Genomic DNA, 19897 nt, shown 5'->3' on the forward strand with positions numbered 1-19897 from the left:
AGTCCTCAGCCATAATCATAACCATAACTCTGCCAGGACATCGTGAGTCCTCAGCCATAATCATAACCATAACTCTGCCAGGACATCGTGAGTCCTCAGCCATAATCATAACCATAACTCTGCCAGGACATCGTGAGTCCTCAGCCGTAACCATAACCATAACTCTGCCAGGACATCGTGAGTCCTCAGCCATAATCATAACCATAACTCTGCCAGGACATCGTGAGTCCTCAGCCGTAACCATAACCATAACTCTGCCAGGACATCGTGAGTCCTCAGCCATAATCATAACCATAACTCTGCCAGGACATTGTGAGTCCTCAGCCATAATCATAACCATAACTCTGCCAGGACATTGTGAGTCCACAGTCATAATCATAACCATAACTCTGCCAGGACATCGTGAGTCCTCAGCCATAACCATAATCATAACCATAACTCTGCCAGGACATCGTGAGTCCTCAGCCGTAACCATAATCATAACCATAACTCTGCCAGGACATCGTGAGTCCTCAGCCGTAACCATAATCATAACCATAACTCTGCCAGGACATCGTGAGTCCACAGTCATAATCATAACCATAACTCTGCCAGGACATCGTGAGTCCTCAGCCATAACCATAATCATAACCATAACTCTGCCAGGACATTGTGAGTCCTCAGTCATAACCATAATCATAACCATAACTCTGCCAGGACATCGTGAGTCCTCAGCCATAATCATAACCATAACTCTGCCAAGACATCGTGAGTCCTCAACCATAACCATAACTCTGCCAGGACATTGTGAGTCCTCAGCCATAATCATAACCATAACTCTGCCAAGACATCGTGAGTCCTCAGCCATAATCATAATCATAACCATAACTCTGCCAGGACATCGTGAGTCCTCAGCCATTACTCATAATCATAACCATAACTTTGCCAGGACATCGTGAGTCCTCAGCCATAATCATAACCATAACTTTGCCAGGACATCGTGAGTCCTCAGCCATTACTCATAATCATAACCATAACTCTGCCAGAACATTGTAAGTCCTCAGCCATAACCATAATCATAACCATAACTCTGTTACTGCGCTGTTTCATGATGCCCATTTAATTTAACCTGGCCAACCCTTTCAGGACCCAGAGCACCTTCAGGACAACGCCAACCAGATCCTGACCGCCATCATCCAGGGCATGAGGAAGGAGGAGCCCAGCAACAACGTCAAGCTGGCCGCCACTAATGCGCTGCTCAACTCACTGGAGTTCACAAAAGCCAACTTTGATAAGGAGGTACTGCCAGTTAGGCTGCGGTTAGAAGGCTTCATGCAGTAAACGGGCTTTACATCTCTCACTTTCTCTTTCTCTTTCTCTAGACTGAGAGACACTTCATCATGCAGGTCGTTTGTGAAGCCACACAGTGTCCGGACACCAGGGTGCGTTCCTCTCCTTTAACATGCAGAACGTGTCCATCAAACTTTGATTATCTCCTTTACAGACATTGAGATTATTGAGTGTGTTTGATGATATAAGATGCTTTGGAAGCAGTGTATGTCTAATTCTGTGTTTCTGTAGGTGAGAGTGGCTGCGTTACAGAACCTGGTGAAGATCATGTCCTTGTATTATCAGTACATGGAGACGTACATGGGCCCTGCATTGTTTGCTGTAAGTTTGCAGATGAGGATGTTGAATAATACTTCATATTCATGCCCTGATACCTTGTAGAATGACAAACAAGTTTCATAATGAGGTCACATATAAGCTTCAAAGATTCTCCATGTGACTGACAACCTGTGTGAGAATGAAAGATGAATCAGTCCCAAAACTGTGATTCATTGACATGGAATACTAATGTTTGGGCAGTTTATTATTAGGCCAGCTATTTTAACAAAACCACAGATGAAAGTGGCGTTGTCTCTTTGGTAATTAGAGATGCACCAATTGTAATTTTCTTGGCCGAATCTTTTTTTTTTTTTTTTGTAAATGATCTGCCAATACATATTCTGATTTTCTTTCTAAGAATTATAGAACAGCGTATACAAACAAAATCAACTTTTCTTCAGTGTAAAATTTTATTTAAAGTCTAAAATAAGAACAAATTGCAAACAACAGCACAAACAAATGCAATAGAATAGAGATATGAAATAAACACTGCTTTGGTGCGTGTGCTTTTGGTGTGAGCCTCCCAGAATGCTTTAGATGTCACGCTAATTAAAACACCTGGCTCAACTCATCAGCTCGTCAGTGTGTTGAACAGGGAGACATCTGAAGCGCTGCTATTGAGACAGGGTTGTGTCTGTGTGCACATGACTCTCTCTTAAGAGGCCACACCTATTACCAAATCAGACCAGAAGAAAACGGCACAGAAACATGTAACCTTTGCAGGGAATGTTGTAGCTTAAAAACATGATGACATAAATTGAATGTAGATTTAAAAATATTAAGGAACAGTGCTGAACTCATTAAACTAAAATGACAGCAGAACTCAAATGACAGGCACTGTGGAGCAGTGAGAGCGTCAGCAGTCGTCTCGTCTCTGCAGAGGATAGTTGATTGCCAGTGATGTTGTCAGTGTCTCACCAGCTTCTCTGTGTCCAGATCACAATAGAGGCCATGAAGAGCGACATTGATGAAGTGGCCTTACAGGGGATTGAGTTTTGGTCCAACGTCTGTGACGAGGAAATGGATCTGGCCATTGAAGCCACTGAGGTGATGCTGGTGTTTCATCTGCAATCTGCAAGTCAAACAAATGCTTTAGTTTTTGATGTTTGTTGACGTTTGTCCTCAGGCCTCTGAACAGGGTCGTCCTCCAGAGCACACGAGCAAGTTCTATGCTAAAGGAGCTCTGCAGTACCTGGTGCCCATCCTCACGCAGACGCTCACCAAACAGGTAAAGCTGGTGTCGTGGCTGGGGCTTTCCCAGGTGTAAGGTGTGTGAGCAGGAACTTCCTTGATTATCACTGGCAGACAGTGGCACACACACTCAATACGCTGAGTCTCATTCACTAACCAACTCGAGTCATATACTTGGTGTGCTTATAAACTTGTCTTAAATAACTAGTTTGCATCTAGTTATTCCATTTAACAGTATGACCATGAGTATAACAGTACCCTATCAGTTATTAGAGTAACAAATAACATAAAAATCACACAGAAATGCAGCCTGTAAGTGCATATGCACTGCCAGCGGATGGAGTAGAAATTGTTTTTGTTTTTTTTTGCTGCTTTTATGCATTTTTTTTTCATGAACAGACTTTTTGTAACTTGTATACACAGTACATGTTTAGTAGTTTGGTCATTGTTTAGTTTTGCACACGCATGCTTACGACCGAAGTATACTTTGGGCTTTAAGCAGTGTCATGTACAGTATTTTTACATTCAGTTCACATCTGTAAAGCTGGTTTGTCTGTATTCAGCCTCCAGGACCAGAACTATCAGCTTTATAGAATTAGTTGTGCTGTATCACTTATATTACTCGTATATAGGGCTGTCACTTTACGTTCGAAAATCGATTGCACAATCGATCGGACCAACCAACACAAGTTTCGAAAACGAAAATAGGGAATCGATTTTAACGGTCTTTTCTCGGAGCGCGTCCAGCTCGTCACGATCCGCCCGCAGCAAACGCGCGTCACACAGCAACTCTGACGCCTCATTCGCGCCGCAGGAATTTTTTACACGCATAACGCGTCTTTGCATTTACTTAACATTGAAATCACTCGCGCCTGACGCGCTATTCGCGCCCGGTGTGAACGCACCATGACAAACACACATTATACTTCTGCATAATGTTTCTATTTTTACTACAAAACTGTGAATTCTGCCGGTATTCAGACAGTCTCATACAGACACAGATTCAGGCTACGGTCAACAATCGCCTTCGTAGGCAACATTTGTTTGACTTTTCTAACCGTAAACACAGGCATGTTGAAGACTGCAGTAATGTTTCTCAGTGATGCTATGGCAGTCCACTCTGCTTATTGCTTTTCGAGAATGTTGCACTCCTGTTTGTCTTTTTGCACGAAACTTCACGCCAATAAATAAACAGGAATATTGCTGACTTGTGCGCGTCTCAAGCGCCCTCTTTACGTTCGTCGTAATTCCTGTTAGTCGTCCGTGGATATTTGGCATTTAAAATGGAAACGTCTTTAGACATGAAAAATCGATTTAACAATCAATTCAATGAACACATATGTCTCAAAAATCGAACAGGATTTTTTCACAAAAGTGACAGCCCTACTCGTATATCATGTAGTGGAGCAGCTCATATACATAAGACCAGCTCAGGCTTCCAGTCAAATGCATTGAAAAACTGCTTTGAAATAAAAATGAAAGTGTTTGCTGTGATACAGTGTTAGAGTTAATTCCCTGAATTCTATGGGAATGTTACTGAGTCTGTATGTGCTGTTTGAAGGACGAGAATGACGACGATGACGACTGGAACCCGTGTAAGGCCGCTGGCGTGTGTCTGATGCTTCTAGCCACGTGTTGTGAGGACGATGTGGTGCCACACGTGTTGCCCTTCATCAAAGAGCACATCAAGCACCCCGACTGGCGCTACCGGGACGCCTCGGTCATGGCCTTCGGGTCCATTCTGGAGGGTCCCGAACTCAACCAGCTCAAACCACTCGTCATCCAGGTAACGGTTTACACTCGAGGCTAATGCAGCGGTTGACCTGTGTGACTGGAGGTGTGTGTGTGACGCTCTCGGTGTGTTGTCAGGCCATGCCCACGCTCATCGAGCTGATGAAGGACCCCAGTGTGGTGGTGCGGGACACGACGGCCTGGACGCTGGGACGCATCTGTGACCTGCTCCCCGAGGCTGCGATTAATGAGGTGTATCTGGCCCCGCTCCTGCAGTGCCTGATCGAGGGCCTCGGGGCCGAACCACGCGTGGCCTCCAACGTCTGCTGGGTAACAACACCTTCATGTTCTGTCACATGACTGCTTTCATGATGACCACTGATCAGTGAGCGCATTTACATGCACAGTCTTGACCTCATACACGTCATCTTCTCAATAATCTGGTTATGTAAATGTGTTAGTATTAGTTTTATAGTCGCTTTATTCTTAACCAGTTTCAATTAACCAATCAACACCTGGCATGTAAACTCATTAACCAGCATTCTGTAGCTTATTGAAGTGCGCCGAAATAGCAGTTCAGTCAAAATATTGCGTATTTATTACATCACATCTCGCATAACAAATGAAATGTTCACAGTAGATACACCAATGATTGAGTTTTGACATCACAGCCGGAAATAAGCGGATTTATTAATGGTTTGTAAGTGTGGTTTATCTGCTTTCCTGGGCTATTGGTTGCCATGTAAACCAGAACATGTTAATTCAGTAAAAGCTGTTTTTTGTGAGCTTTCAGTGTGCTCATTGTATTGGGGTGTTGGACTAACTGAAGCAGCTTTGCACTAGGGTGAAGGAGTTTCCCAGTGAGTGGCTCAATATCGCTCATCACAATATGCAATATCGCCATTCATGCATTTATTGCTATATAAATAAAGGGTTACAATGTGGTCAGCAGGGACGAAAACGAGGACATAAGGAGCCAATGAAACTGAAACTAAACGTGTGTTGAAACGGGAGCTAAAGTGAGCAGAATGAGGGTCCACATTACAGATTATAGCAGTTCCGATCCTTAAATCTGCCGGGACGAGAGGCTTTCTGCTGATGTCACCGGTATCAGCACTGCCGGTCTCTGCGTGTTCTACACGGGCACAGTGCAGTTACAGTGTTGCGCCACTAGGCAGCAGCGGACTCTTTAAGTGAGTCATTAAACCGTTCATTCAACTAACACATTCAAAAATGCTGATTCATTCAAAGATAGATGTAATGAAACAAGTTGTTAAAGTGCCACTTTACAAGGCTCAGCTGACTAGCAATGTGTCGTATTAGCAACACTGAAGCTAATGCTTTACTTCATAGAGATCAATGGCATTGATTCACTCTCTCAACCTCTCGCTCACATTCACTGTCTGTTTAGGCTTGATGAGTGCAAATCCACGGAGCCTCTGTACAAATTACCATAAACAGTCTTATTAACTTTAACGTTTAATACTCATACACAACGTGTGAAACAAGAAGGGCATAGCCTTATGAAAAAATGTGAATATCGCAGTTGCTTGCGTTCCTCTGCGGTGGGATTGTCAGTATTGCGGTATTACAATATTGTGGTTATCGCGACTTCCCTACTTGGCAGACCTAACCCTCTATGTATTTGCATAAATATTGGTGCAATATAAATGTTGCATTGTAAAGTGTGTGTGTGTGTGTGCATGTAGTTACATACAGTATGTAATGACGCTGTTGGCTGTGACTGCGAGTCCTAACCTAACCCTGAGCCCTAACCCTGAGCCCTAACCCTGAGCCCTAACCCTGAGCCCTAACCCTGAGCCCTAACCCTGAGCCCTAACCCTGAGCCCTAACCCTGAGCCCTAACCCTGAGCCCTAACCCTGAGCCCTAACCCTGTCTGGATATCGCCTCAGTAGCAGCAAAAGTCAGTCTGGTGAGAAATGTGCTAAATTTGTTCAGTCCACCTTTGAATCAAATGCTGTATTGTCTAAAGCGTGTGTAGTTGAAGACGCCCAGTGTAGAGTGTGATCGGTGTGTTGGTGGAGCTGCAAGATGAGGCTGACAGATGCTGTTTTCAGGCCTTCTCTAGTTTGGCTGAAGCTGCGTATGAAGCCACGGACGCCGCCGAGGACCAGGAGGAGCCCAGCACTTACTGCCTGTCCTCGTCCTTCGAGCTCATCGTGCAGAAGCTGCTGGAGACCACAGACAGGTACACATCAGCAAACATCATTCACTTGTGCAACATAGACTTCTTATAAACTCTTATTTTCATTCAGTAAGGGTTAGGAAGAGGAAGCGCATAAGCTTCAACACCATCTTGTACCTCGTTTACTAAATAATACCTGCTGGGTCATGTTAGGGTCACTGCTGTTAAGGTCAGGTCAGGGTCATTGCTGTTAAGGTCAGGTCAGGGTCACTGCTGTGCAGAACGGGTCATGTTAGGGTCACTGCTGTCCTGAACGGGTCATGTTAGGGTCACTGCTGTCCTGAACGGGTCATGTTAGGGTCACTGTTGTGCAGAACGGGTCATGTTAGGGTCACTGCTGTGCAGAACGGGTCAGGTCAGGGTCACTGCTATTAGGGTCAGGTTAGGGTCAGGGTCACAGCTGGTCGGGATCAGGTGATGGTCACTGCTGTCCAGAACGGGTCGGGTCAGAGTCACTGTGGTTAGGGTCAGGTCAGGGTCACTGCTGTCCAGAACGGGTCAGGTCAGGGTCACTGCTGTTAGGGTCAGGTCAGGGTCACTGCTGTCCAGAACGGGTCGGGTCAGGGTCACTGCTGTCCAGAACGGGTCAGGTCAGGGTCACTGCTGTCCAGAACGGGTCAGGGTCAGGTCAGGGTCACTGCTGTCCAGAACGGGTCAGGTCAGGGTCACTGCTGTCCAGAACGGGTCAGGTCAGGGTCACTGCTGTCCAGAACGGGTCAGGTCAGGGTCAGAGGTGGAAAGTAACGAATTACATTTACTCGCGTTACTGTAATTGAGTAGTTTTTTTGTGTATTTCTACTTTTTTAAGTAGTTTTTAAAATCTGTAATTTTACTTTTACTCAAGTATGTTTTGTTTAAAGTATTGTAATTCGCTACATTTTAAAACATATCCGTTACTGAGTAAAAAAAAAAAAAAAAAAAAAAACATTAAAAAAAACGAACTAGCCTACTATGGGTAAAACAGCGCGCGCGCTCGTGCTCAGCATTGATTGATTGAAGGGCGGGAGAACAGACACGCAAAAACCACAAAAAATATGGAGACGGACAACACAGAGGCGAACCCCTGGTAAGTATGGGGATACTTTGGATAGCCTATAGAAAAACGAACGCGCTCGAGCATAGCCTATTCATTTTGCAAAAATTGTGGACGCAAATTGGCTGCAAAAGAAGGAAACACATAGAACGTGTTCGGGAACACCATCCCTCCGTGCAGATTAAGATATGTCCCGTTTATAATTTAAGGTCGAAGGATTTCTGTGACGCAGAGGGAATCCCGGAGTTTCATTATCATGAAAATGGAATTTAGCCTACAGTAACGCAGACGTCACGTAAAACACATGAAAGTAAAGCTGTACAATAAATCAAATTGCGACATGGTCTGTAGTCTATATATTAAAGCACAAGAGACTGCTATATAAATGTATAATCTGCGTGTCTGTGTGAATCAGTGCGAATGAGACGAGCCGTTTCGTCTACTACATACTCAAGTACGCGACGCGCTAATGGTGTTTTCAGCATCTCACAAACAATATGAGAACATGAAAACATGAACATCTCCAGAGCTGCTCTGAGAGAATGACCTTTGAGAAAAACCTTGTCAAATAGCCTACACTCTGAAACAGGACTTCATTACAACCCATCAAAATAAAAGTTTGGTTTAACTACGAAGAAATGATGACATAGCCTAACTGTTGTGGGCCTACAATAGAATGTACTTCTCATAATAATATTAACCTCAACAATAATACAGATTATTTAAACATTATTTAATGATTTTTGTCCATGGTTTAATTGAGTAAATCTGTTTTGCAGCACTTTGCCAAAAAATAAAAGGATAAAAAAAAGTGTTAAACTTTTATTTGATTACCACCGTTTTGGATAATATATTCGTTTTAAATCATAAAAACAAAAAGGATTTTTCTGAATTAAAAACATTTCATAGAAGTCTATTGTTCTTGAAAATTTTAATAAATTATTAATGATAAAAAATAAGTTGTTAAATGAGTAGTTAAAATGAAAAGGAAAATTACCCCATGATTTATCAGCCCTGAAACCATCCTAGGTGTAGGCTATATAACTTTCTTCTTTGTTCTTTCAGACGAATACAATCAGAGTTATATTAATAAACACTCTGATTATTCTGAGCTTTATAATGGCAGTGGATTGCAACCATCAGTTTAAAGCTCAAAAAAGTACGCCATACGCAGTCTACTTACACCTTTAACGCAACTTATGCAACTCATGATGACGTCAGAAGTAGTGTAGTGCGTCCTGGCGTAACGTACAGTAAATATCAGCAGTATGTCGCATTACTCGCATAAGTTGCGCTTTAGATTTAAGTCGAATACATATGTCCGTTTTGCCGGAAGCTAGTTATTTTACTTCATAAAGATTTAAATATGAATATCTTTCTTACACAAACTCAACGTTTTGTTTCAGAAGGCCTTTATTAACCCCCCGTTGCCGTGTGGAGCACTTTTATGATGGATGGATGGATGCACTTTTATGATGGATGGATGCACTTTTATGATGGATGGATGGATGGATGCACTTTTACGAGCTTCAAACTGATGGTTGCAATCCACAGCCATTATCAAGCTAGGAAGCGTCAGGGTGTTTATTAATATCAGAGGCTTCCTTCACCTCTGTACAGATAAAACATTATCAAAATGATTCCAGTTCGCATGGATACGCGGAAGCGACAAATTTTTGTTTTGTATTATGCAGGCCAGACAAGTAATTTGGTGAGGTCAATTTGTAAAGAAAGACTACTCGCATGCACACATTCAAATGCACATACATTAAACACGTAATACGCATGTGCACGCCGCCAGCATTTTCACAGATTCACGTTTTTGAAGTTTACACAGAGATGATAGTGTTTTTCAAAAAAATTTAAAGCTTGCACCTTGTAACCTATTTCAAGGTTTATATTCTCGAGCTCCAAACACTGTTGTCGTGCAAATGAACGGCCAGAACACATTAAAGTTTTCTGTTAAAGCGCTGTCGTGTTAGCGGCCCCTAAGTTAATAACTAATGTGCTTTTCGCAACGAATCAATCAATCAAAAATGAATGAATCAAAAACTAACTTTAGCTGGACAATAACTTTATTCTAGAGCGGCTGTAAAGCCAAAACACTCACTGTTACTGTAATCTCCTATTATCTCTGTAAAGCTGCTTTGAAACAATTTATATTGTTAAAGCGCTGTATAAATGAAGGAGACTTGACTTAATATAATTCTGATTGTATTCGTCTGAAAGAAGAATGTCATATACATGGCTTGAGGGTGAGTAAATCATGGGCTGGTTTCATTCTAAAGTTAACTACTCCTTTAATCACATTCATAATCATTTATTGAAATTAGTTAATTAGACATGTTTTATTGAAATTTTAATAAACAAAACAAATGTTTCCAAAAATACTGTTTTCATTCCATTTACTGTAACTGTCATTTTAACTGTTGATAATAATAACCCTAATTTAATAATACAGTTTTTATATTTAATAATTGTTTAATACCATTATATTAGTCGGTTATCATACTGTGAAAATCTCATACCTTTAAAACCCTACTCGGGGGACTCCCCAACCCACCCCCGCTGTTAAAAAAGTAACTCAGTTACTTTTACTCTGAGTACATTTTAAATGAGCTACTTTTTACTTTTACTTGAGTAGATTTTTCGACCGGTACTTTTACTTGTACTTAAGTAAAAAAAAATTGTAGTAATAGTACTTTTACTTGAGTAGAATATTTTATTACTCTTTCCACCTCTGGTCAGGGTCACTGCTGTCCAGAACGGGTCGGGTCAGGGTCACTGCTGTCCAGAACGGGTCAGGTCAGAGTCACTGTGGTTAGGGTCAGATCAGGGTCACTGCTGTCCAGAACGGGTCGGGTCACTGCTGTTCAGGACGTTTCAGTGCCATGTGTCCACATCCATCTTTAAATATCTCCATTTGTGGTTTGAGAGATCTGATCAGCCCATTTCCAGCTGTATTTAGTGATGACCCCTTGTGACCCGATCCAAAAACGGTGAATAATAATACCTGGTGTAGAAAGGGCCAGTAATGTTATTACTTGGTGTCATGATTTAAGATATTAGATAATACCATATCTACATAAGGAATAGTCCACCAAAGTGTAGGTGAATATGATCTGAGCTCTTCTTCTGTGGTTATCCTCTTCTTCTCTGAGGCTCGGCGTGTTGTCTCTCTGTTGGCAGGCCCGATGGGCATCAGAATAACCTGCGCAGTGCAGCGTACGAGGCCCTGATGGAGATCGTGAAGAACAGTGCGAAGGACTGTTACCCAGCGGTGCAGAAGACCACACTGGTCATCATGGAGCGACTGCAGCAGGTCCTGCAAATGGAGGTGAAGAAGAGCCGCTCGCTGCTCATGGGAATGATGTTGAGTAGGGCTGGGGAATCAGACATCACATGACTGGGGAATCAGACATCACATGACTCCGTTTGGTGTCCTTTCACAAGCTTGCAATCATATTCAGTTCCGATTCTCCTGACCCAGAACCCTGTCACTGGCTACATTAATGTTGAAACTGACTGATTTGTATACAGACACAAGATGTTAAACTAATATATAATATTTAATATATTTTATAATAACTTTAAGACAATTGTTTCTACCCCAAGTTCGTTATTTTTATAAAAGCAAAACTAATTTATTCAAACAAACATTAAATATTGACGAAGAGGTTAAGTGAAGATGTATGTAATATGGTGCATATATTTACCAAAATTCTTCTGTAGTTATTTTTCTAGCTAACTTTCAAGTTTATGGTCATTGAATGGCTTTTCTGAGGTAAATGTGATGTTTGAAAACAACACAGACTAAAAGCTTGGTTATTTTCTGAGATTTGATAATCCGTATTATTTCAACAAAATGAGAATAGATAAAAATATGGTTCAGCGTGTGTGAGATGTTTAGCCACAGCTTGATTTGCTCTGGATATAGCAGCAGTGTATGCGGATGATGCTTGTGTTGAGCTGATGTAATTGAATGCTTGTGTGTTTTGTCCAGTCTCACATCCAGAGCACGTCAGACAGGATCCAGTTCAATGACCTGCAGTCCCTCCTGTGCGCCACCCTGCAGGTCAGACCTCAGAACACCTGACCGTGAGTGTGTGTGTGTGTCTGATGTGTGTGTTCTCAGCTGTCTTGTCCTCCAACAGAACGTGCTGCGTAAGGTTCAGCACCAGGACGCGCTGCAGATCTCAGATGTGGTGATGGCGTCTCTGCTGCGCATGTTCCAGAGCACGGCTGGTTCTGGAGGCGTTCAGGAGGACGCGCTCATGGCCGTCAGCACGCTAGTGGAAGGTGAGGCCTGCATGTCCCGGTGCTAGCACATGAGCTATACGCGCTGTTCATGCTAGTGGAAGGTGAGGCCTGCATATCCCGCATGGCCACATAGTAAATACCGGCACACGTTCTCTGGCGTCGTTTCCCCCGGTGGTTTTGATCGGGTCTCCAGTGCATTACAGCTGACAATCTTATCCTTTTCTTTTGGCTCTTTCTGTTCGTTTGAGCTGCATAACATTGCTTCTTGTTCATGTTTGTGTGTGACACTTGACCCCTGCGAGAAGGTGATGTAGGATGTGATTAAAATAAGTTAAAATTAGGGCTGTCGAAAGATTAATCGCAATTAATCGTTTACATAATTTATGTGTGTGTACTGTGTATAATTTTGTATATATAAATACACACACATGCATGTATATATTTAAATATTTGCATACATATACTGTATATATTTATATATAATTTAGATTATATATAAATATATTTTTTTATATATATAAATTACACATTTTTCTTAATTATATACATACATGTGTGTGTGTGTGTGTGTGTATATATATATATATATATATATATATATATATATATATATATATATATATATATAAATATAAATTTAATTATACACAGTACACACACATATATTATTTAAACAAAAACTTTTATTTTGGATGCGATTAATCTTTTGACAGCCCTAGTTAAAATCTGACTAAACTTATTTGAGAACCCTTCAGGACTAAAATAAGCTTCACGTGAAGTTCACACGCTTTAACCAGTGTCTCGTTACAGCTGTGAATGAATTAACTTTCCCCTTTTCCTTCCAATCCAGTTCTGGGCAGTGATTTCTTGAAATACATGGAAGCCTTCAAGCCGTTCCTGGTCATCGGGCTGAAGAACTACGCAGAATATCAGGTAACTCTTGTGCCGAAGCGCCAGAGGTTGTTGATGATTGTTCCTCCTGCTGCTTTGAGGATTTGCAGCTCAGGATTTTGAATCATCACAGAGAAAGCGAGTCTATTTCACCCAGCGTGTGCCGACCCTGCGGTCTCGTGGCCACGCTGGATATTGCGGGACTCTACAACTGCAGGAGCTTCCGCTGAGAGGCTCTTCAGTGGACGAGTCACACAACCCAAACAATCTCTTTTTTAAAATTTAACCTTGAGCTTCATATTTAAAATGAAGTTGTCTACACTGATCTATGGTATGGTAGGGTGTGTTAAAATTGCATGGCCAATGTAAAGTTCTTTGAAAAGAGTCCCACGGATGCGATGCATTGCTTGTGTGTGTGTGCAGGTGTGTCTGGCTGCGGTGGGGCTGGTGTGTGATCTGTGTCGAGCGCTGATGGCCAATATTCTGCCTCACTGTGATGAAATGATGCAGCTACTGCTGGAAAACCTGGGTGTAAGTAATAGCCATTTCCTTAAAGAAACCTTTTGTGTGTGTGTGTTCGTGCATGTGCAACAGAACACCCTCTGAAATCACCCATGTGTACTATGTGATTGGTATTGTAATAGTAGAGTAATGGTACAGTAGCGTAATGCTGCCTTTGCCTTTACAGTAGAGTAATGCTGCCTTTACAGTAGAGTAATGCTGCCTTTGCCTTTACAGTAGAGTAATGTCGCCTTTGCCTTTACAGTAGAGTAATGCTGCCTTTGCCTTTACAGTAGAGTAATGTCGCCTTTGCCTTTACAGTAGAGTAATGCTGCCTTTACAGTAGAGTAATGCCGCCTTTACAGTAGAGTAATGCCGCCTTTACAGTAGAGTAATGCCGCCTTTACAGTAGAGTAATGCCGCCTTTACAGTAGAGTAATGCCGCCTTTGCAGTAGAGTAATGCCGCCTTTGCAGTAGAGTAATGCCGCCTTTGCAGTAGAGTAATGCCGCCTTTGCAGTAGAGTAATGCCGCCTTTGCAGTAGAGTAATGCCGCCTTTGCAGTAGAGTAATGCCGCCTTTGCAGTAGAGTAATGCCGCCTTTGCAGTAGAGTAATGCCGCCTTTGCAGTAGAGTAATGCCGCCTTTGCAGTAGAGTAATGCCGCCTTTGCAGTAGAGTAATGCCGCCTTTGCAGTAGAGTAATGCCGCCTTTACAGTAGAGTAATGCCGCCTTTACAGTAGAGTAATGCCGCCTTTACAGTAGAGTAATGCCGCCTTTACAGTAGAGTAATGCCGCCTTTGCCTTTACAGTAGAGTAATGCCGCCTTTACAGTAGAGTAATGCCGCCTTTACAGTAGAGTAATGCCGCCTTTGCCTTTACAGTAGAGTAATGCCGCCTTTACAGTAGAGTAATGCCGCCTTTACAGTAGAGTAATGCCGCCTTTACAGTAGAGTAATGCCGCCTTTACAGTAGAGTAATGCCGCCTTTACAGTAGAGTAATGCCGCCTTTACAGTAGAGTAATGCCGCCTTTACAGTAGAGTAATGCCGCCTTTACAGTAGAGTAATGCCGCCTTTACAGTAGAGTAATGCTGCCTTTGCCTTTACAGTAGAGTAATGCCGCCTTTACAGTAGAGTAATGCCGCCTTTACAGTAGAGTAATGCCGCCTTTACAGTAGAGTAATGCCGCCTTTACAGTAGAGTAATGCCGCCTTTACAGTAGAGTAATGCCGCCTTTACAGTAGAGTAATGCCGCCTTTACAGTAGAGTAATGCCGCCTTTACAGTAGAGTAATGCCGCCTTTACAGTAGAGTAATGCCGCCTTTACAGTAGAGTAATGCCGCCTTTACAGTAGAGTAATGCCGCCTTTACAGTAGAGTAATGCCGCCTTTGCCTTTACAGTAGAGTAATGCCGCCTTTGCAGTAGAGTAATGCCGCCTTTGCAGTAGAGTAATGCCGCCTTTGCAGTAGAGTAATGCCGCCTTTACAGTAGAGTAATTCCGCCTTTACAGTAGAGTAATGCCGCCTTTACCTTTACCGTAGAGTAATGCCGCCTTTACCTTTACCGTAGAGTAATGCCGCCTTTACCTTTACCGTAGAGTAATGCCGCCTTTACAGTAGAGTAATGCCGCCTTTACAGTAGAGTAATGCCGCCTTTACAGTAGAGTAATGCCGCCTTTACAGTAGAGTAATGCCGCCTTTACAGTAGAGTAATGCCGCCTTTACAGTAGAGTAATGCCGCCTTTACAGTAGAGTAATGCCGCCTTTACAGTAGAGTAATGCCGCCTTTACAGTAGAGTAATGCCGCCTTTACAGTAGAGTAATGCCGCCTTTACAGTAGAGTAATGCCGCCTTTACAGTAGAGTAATGCCGCCTTTACAGTAGAGTAATGCCGCCTTTACAGTAGAGTAATGCCGCCTTTGCAGTAGAGTAATGCCGCCTTTGCAGTAGAGTAATGCCGCCTTTGCAGTAGAGTAATGCCGCCTTTACAGTAGAGTAATTCCGCCTTTACAGTAGAGTAATGCCGCCTTTACCTTTACCGTAGAGTAATGCCGCCTTTACCTTTACCGTAGAGTAATGCCGCCTTTACCTTTACCGTAGAGTAATGCCGCCTTTACAGTAGAGTAATGCCGCCTTTACAGTAGAGTAATGCCGCCTTTACAGTAGAGTAATGCCGCCTTTACAGTAGAGTAATGCCGCCTTTACAGTAGAGTAATGCCGCCTTTACAGTAGAGTAATGCCGCCTTTACAGTAGAGTAATGCCGCCTTTACAGTAGAGTAATGCCGCCTTTACAGTAGAGTAATGCCGCCTTTACAGTAGAGTAATGCCGCCTTTACAGTAGAGTAATGCCGCCTTTACAGTAGAGTAATGCCGCCTTTACAGTAGAGTAATGCCGCCTTTACAGTAGAGTAATGCCGCCTTTACAGTAGAGTAATGCCGCCTTTACAGTAGAGTAATGCCGCCTTTACAGTAGAGTAATGCCGCCTTTACAGTAGAGTAATGCCGCCTTTACAGTAGAGTAATGCCGCCTTTACAGTAGAGTAATGCCGCCTTTACAGTAGAGTAATGCCGCCTTTACAGTAGAGTAATGCTGCCTTTACCTTTACCGTAGAGTAATGCTGCCTTTACAGTAGAGTAGTGCTGCCTTTGCCTTTACAGTAGAGTAATGCCGCCTTTACAGTAGAGTAATGCTGTAATGTGTGTTTGCAGAACGAGAATGTGCACAGGTCTGTGAAACCCCAGATCCTGTCTGTCTTTGGTGATATTGCTCTTGCCATTGGAGGGGAATTCAAGAAGTACCTGGACATTGTGCTGGACACACTGCAGCAGGCCTCGCAGGCACAGGTGGACAAGGTAACCACACACACACACGTGTGCACTCCCCAAAACACTACCAGCACACACACACACACACACACACACACACGCACTCCCCAAAACACTACCTCTGTGTTAGTATTAATATTACCATTGCTATTCTCTGCTCTCTTCTCCACGCCTGGTGCTTCCCTTCAGCACGAGTTTCGTTTTAAAGCGCAGTATTCCAACTTTGTGAATGGGGTGGTGATGGCGCAGTGGATAAGACACATGCCTTTGGTGTGAGAGACCCGGGTTCGAATCCACTGTGAGACACCAATGTGTCCCTGAGCAAGACACTTAACCCCTAGTTGCTCCAGAGGCGTGCGACCTCTGACATATATAGCAATTGTAAGTCACTTTGGATAAAAGCGTCAGCTAAATGAATAAATGTAAATGTAAATATTCATAGCGAATCCTCAATGACATGAGTCTGAACCAATGAAATGTGATTTTGAAACTCATGCTGATGTAAAGACGACGATGTTACTCGCGCTGACTGACAGAGCCGAAGCGTGTGCAGAAAGATGCCTCAGACGTCAGTAGGTGTGTGTGGGAATAGATTCTTTCGTACTAACTGTTCCAGGTAACTGTTGTGAAGCCCATTCCAGAAGTGATGGAGTCTGGGCTTCCACATCACTCTCGTGTCCTCATGCACACGTGTAAAACAGCTGGCCATACGTGGGTTATAGTGCATTTAAAAGGGTTGTTGTTTTGCTTCAGAGGACATTAATTCATCCTCCGGGGGCGTCATCAATGCCTGAGATGAAGTTGGCCTTTTCCTGAACTGCTTCCTCTTTTCTTCGTTCAAACTGGAAGCTAAACCAGGCTAACTGGGAGATTAACTAGTTGCTGCTTATGTTGTTTCAGACAGACTATGATATGGTGGACTATTTGAATGAGCTGAGAGAAGGCTGTCTGGAAGCTTACACTGGGATCATCCAGGGCTTGAAAGGAGACCAGGAGAATGTACACCGTAAGTTTACCTTGATATCCATCTCGTAACTGTGAAGATGAGAGAGATTCATGTATAAACCCTGTGTTTCCCTCAATCTGTGCAGCCGATGTAATGCTGGTACAGCCTCGTGTGGAGTTTATCTTGTCTTTCATCCAACACATTGCTGAGGATGAAGACCGTTCTGACGGGGTCGTTGCCAACGCTGTCGGCCTCATAGGGTAAGAGCTCGGACGCGCCAGTGCTTCAGGCTCTCACTGGATGTTGTTACTGACCACTATAACCTTGTGTTCTCACCAAGTGCAGTTTCACAGTTCTCAATTCCAATTTTAATTCCAGAGAATAAAATAAAAGTAATAAAATAAGACCAAACGGATGACAAGCCAGTGTTTTCCCATTCATCATCTAGACTGAGTTGTTCTGGTAGGGCTAACAGTAGTATTGAGGTGAGAGATTGAGGACGTCAGCGGTCCTGAGTGTGTCTCTCGCTGGCCGTGTTGTCGAGCCCTGGACCGGTTACTAAAACAATACTAGGTTTAGTCTGTAAATTGGCCAGTCTTTTCTTCATTATTACAGTCTTCACCCTTTTGGGCTCATTATGGTTCAGAGCTCCAGCAGGAGGATCATGATTCACCAAGAAAGCTAGTCTCAGTGGTTGTGCCCTGCGTTTATGGAGAGGTTGTAGTGCAGACTAGACACTGAATTCAGCCTCCTCCTGCTCTCGCGAGTCATCAGGGTTAGAACGACACTGCAGTTTTCTTTTTTGGGTCATTCTTATTAATCCTGTAGCTTGTTTATTGGTCTAGCATGCAAGTTGACATTTCTTCCCTCCTCCTAAAGTGACCTGTGTACAACTTTTGGGAAAGACGTGATGAAGCTGGTAGAGGTTCGACCTCAGATCAACGACCTGCTGACTGAAGGCCGGAGGTCCAAGATCACCAAGACCAAGACTTTAGCCACATGGGCCACGAAGGAGCTGCGCAAGCTGAAGAGCCAAGCTTGGTATGTGTCTACTCATCAGACCTGTGTTTCTGCAGGGCTTCATTCGCATGTGCACACATGAAGGCTTCTGGTTTTATGACTGCTGAGCAAGTCTTCAGGTCTGTTCACACCCACATGAATGTTTGGCACGAAACGTCTGTCCGGTTTACGTTTAGACCAGTGCTTTTTCATCCAGCACATCTGATGGTTTCATTCTCTAACAGAGTGTGGAAATACAGCAGAGTGTGTTTGCTCATCAGGCCTGGACTGGTCTTGAATATTAGATGTATAAAAATGCATAGAGAAAAGTGAAGCCTATTCATTTGAGGGAGAAATGTTCCATGTACGTGTTTGTCTTGCCTTTGTTTTTCCATAGTTAAGGTCCTCAAAGTCCCTAGTCTGCCACTTAATGGTCAGTTTTACTCCATTATTGTAGATTTCTTCTCAGCCATTGTGTTCTTGTTGTTTTCAGATTACTGGCTGTGGAAATTCTACCAAGAATAATGGAAATCAAACCCACTGAGGTTTCTTCTGTCTTTTACACATAGAAGTCGAAGCAGAAGTGACGTGTGCGCTGAGATGAGTGTCTGAGAATGTGAGCGAGTGAGAACGAGTGCGAGAGACATCACACCACCTTCAGAGTGCAACTCCAGCAGTTGCCAGCAGAAACTCAGTGGCCCACGACCTTCACCTCTTCTCCATGTGCAGAACGTGTCTCTGACCCCACAAAAAATTATTAAAAATGATCTACATTCTGTACACACTTGTGTTTGAAAAGCTAGTGCATCATATTAGTACAGACTTGCCAGCTAAAGAAAGGACTGTTTTGTTCATCTGCAGAGTTCATCTTTGAGGTGTTGCGACTGCAGATTGTTCCCTATCACACAATTCATTTGTCAGAAGATGTGAACGAGGAGGAAATGCTGCTGCTGGAGTTTATAATGGCGTGACTGGAGTGTGAGTGTGCGAATGAACGGAGGGGAAGCTGTTTCCACATCCCCTCTTACTATTTCAACCAATAATAAATAAACATGATAAATATCTTGTTTGCAAATTCCGTGAGATGCACTTATGTAAACCTAGGAGAGCGGCAGTAGTCGGGGACGGGCAGCACTCGGGTGAACTGGCGCTGAGCTTCGTCATGCTTTTCTGAAAGTCAATTGCTGCAGTATAAATTTTTCCCCTTCCCTTTTTTTTTTTTTTTTACTAAATAAAAATAAATGGTTCTCTTATTAGTGTGGATGGTGCAGAGCTTTCATCTGTGCTAGGAAGGGAAGACTTTCGCCTCTCGAGGGGGAAGTTCTAGCGGAGCGCTCCGTGTTCGAAGGGTTCAGGAATTACACACTTCCACATCCTACTTTATTCTCCATTTGTTTTGCAGGAAATTGAGTGCCAAATCCTTGCGGATACCAATGGACTTGAGCTTAATATGTTAACATGTAGAAGATGCAAAATAAACATGTCAACAATGTCACAAATTTATTTGCATTGATATGCTTTGGTTGTAATTTTTTTATTTGTTTCTTGCGGCACTTAATTGGAGTCATTCACCGAGCTTTTAAAAAGAGACAATGGACAGAATTAGACATTTGTATGAGGTTATATTTTTCCATTGATATGAAAATAAAGTTAAATTAAACCTT

The 19897-nt window shown here is 43.0% G+C and overlaps 1 protein-coding gene across 5 annotated transcripts in view; it reads left to right on the forward strand.

The window, feature by feature from the left end:
- The window catches only part of kpnb1 (karyopherin (importin) beta 1), a 30658-nt gene extending 10761 nt beyond the window's left edge, over positions 1–19897 (forward strand). The window contains exons 5-22 of one of the 5 annotated variants that reach the window (XM_081377149.1): positions 1126–1278; positions 1362–1421; positions 1561–1650; positions 2584–2694; positions 2774–2875; positions 4400–4624; positions 4708–4899; positions 6649–6779; positions 10999–11146; positions 11813–11884; positions 11964–12108; positions 12920–13002; positions 13384–13491; positions 16172–16315; positions 17189–17294; positions 17380–17494; positions 18114–18275; positions 18803–19897. In XM_081377149.1, the coding sequence (XP_081233275.1) occupies positions 1126–1278; positions 1362–1421; positions 1561–1650; positions 2584–2694; positions 2774–2875; positions 4400–4624; positions 4708–4899; positions 6649–6779; positions 10999–11146; positions 11813–11884; positions 11964–12108; positions 12920–13002; positions 13384–13491; positions 16172–16315; positions 17189–17294; positions 17380–17494; positions 18114–18275; position 18803 (2148 nt within the window). In that variant the 3' untranslated portion in view covers positions 18804–19897. Of the gene's footprint in view, positions 1–1125; positions 1279–1361; positions 1422–1560; positions 1651–2583; positions 2695–2773; positions 2876–4399; positions 4625–4707; positions 4900–6648; positions 6780–10998; positions 11147–11812; positions 11885–11963; positions 12109–12919; positions 13003–13383; positions 13492–16171; positions 16316–17188; positions 17295–17379; positions 17495–18113; positions 18276–18726 lie in introns of all 5 variants that reach the window. The other 4 variants (XM_081377148.1, XM_081377150.1, XM_081377151.1 and 1 more) reach the window with 4 other exon arrangements.

The sequence above is a fragment of the Scardinius erythrophthalmus genome, assembly GCF_964197995.2.
Source record: "Scardinius erythrophthalmus genome assembly, chromosome: 10".
Lineage (NCBI taxonomy): Eukaryota > Metazoa > Chordata > Actinopteri > Cypriniformes > Leuciscidae > Scardinius > Scardinius erythrophthalmus.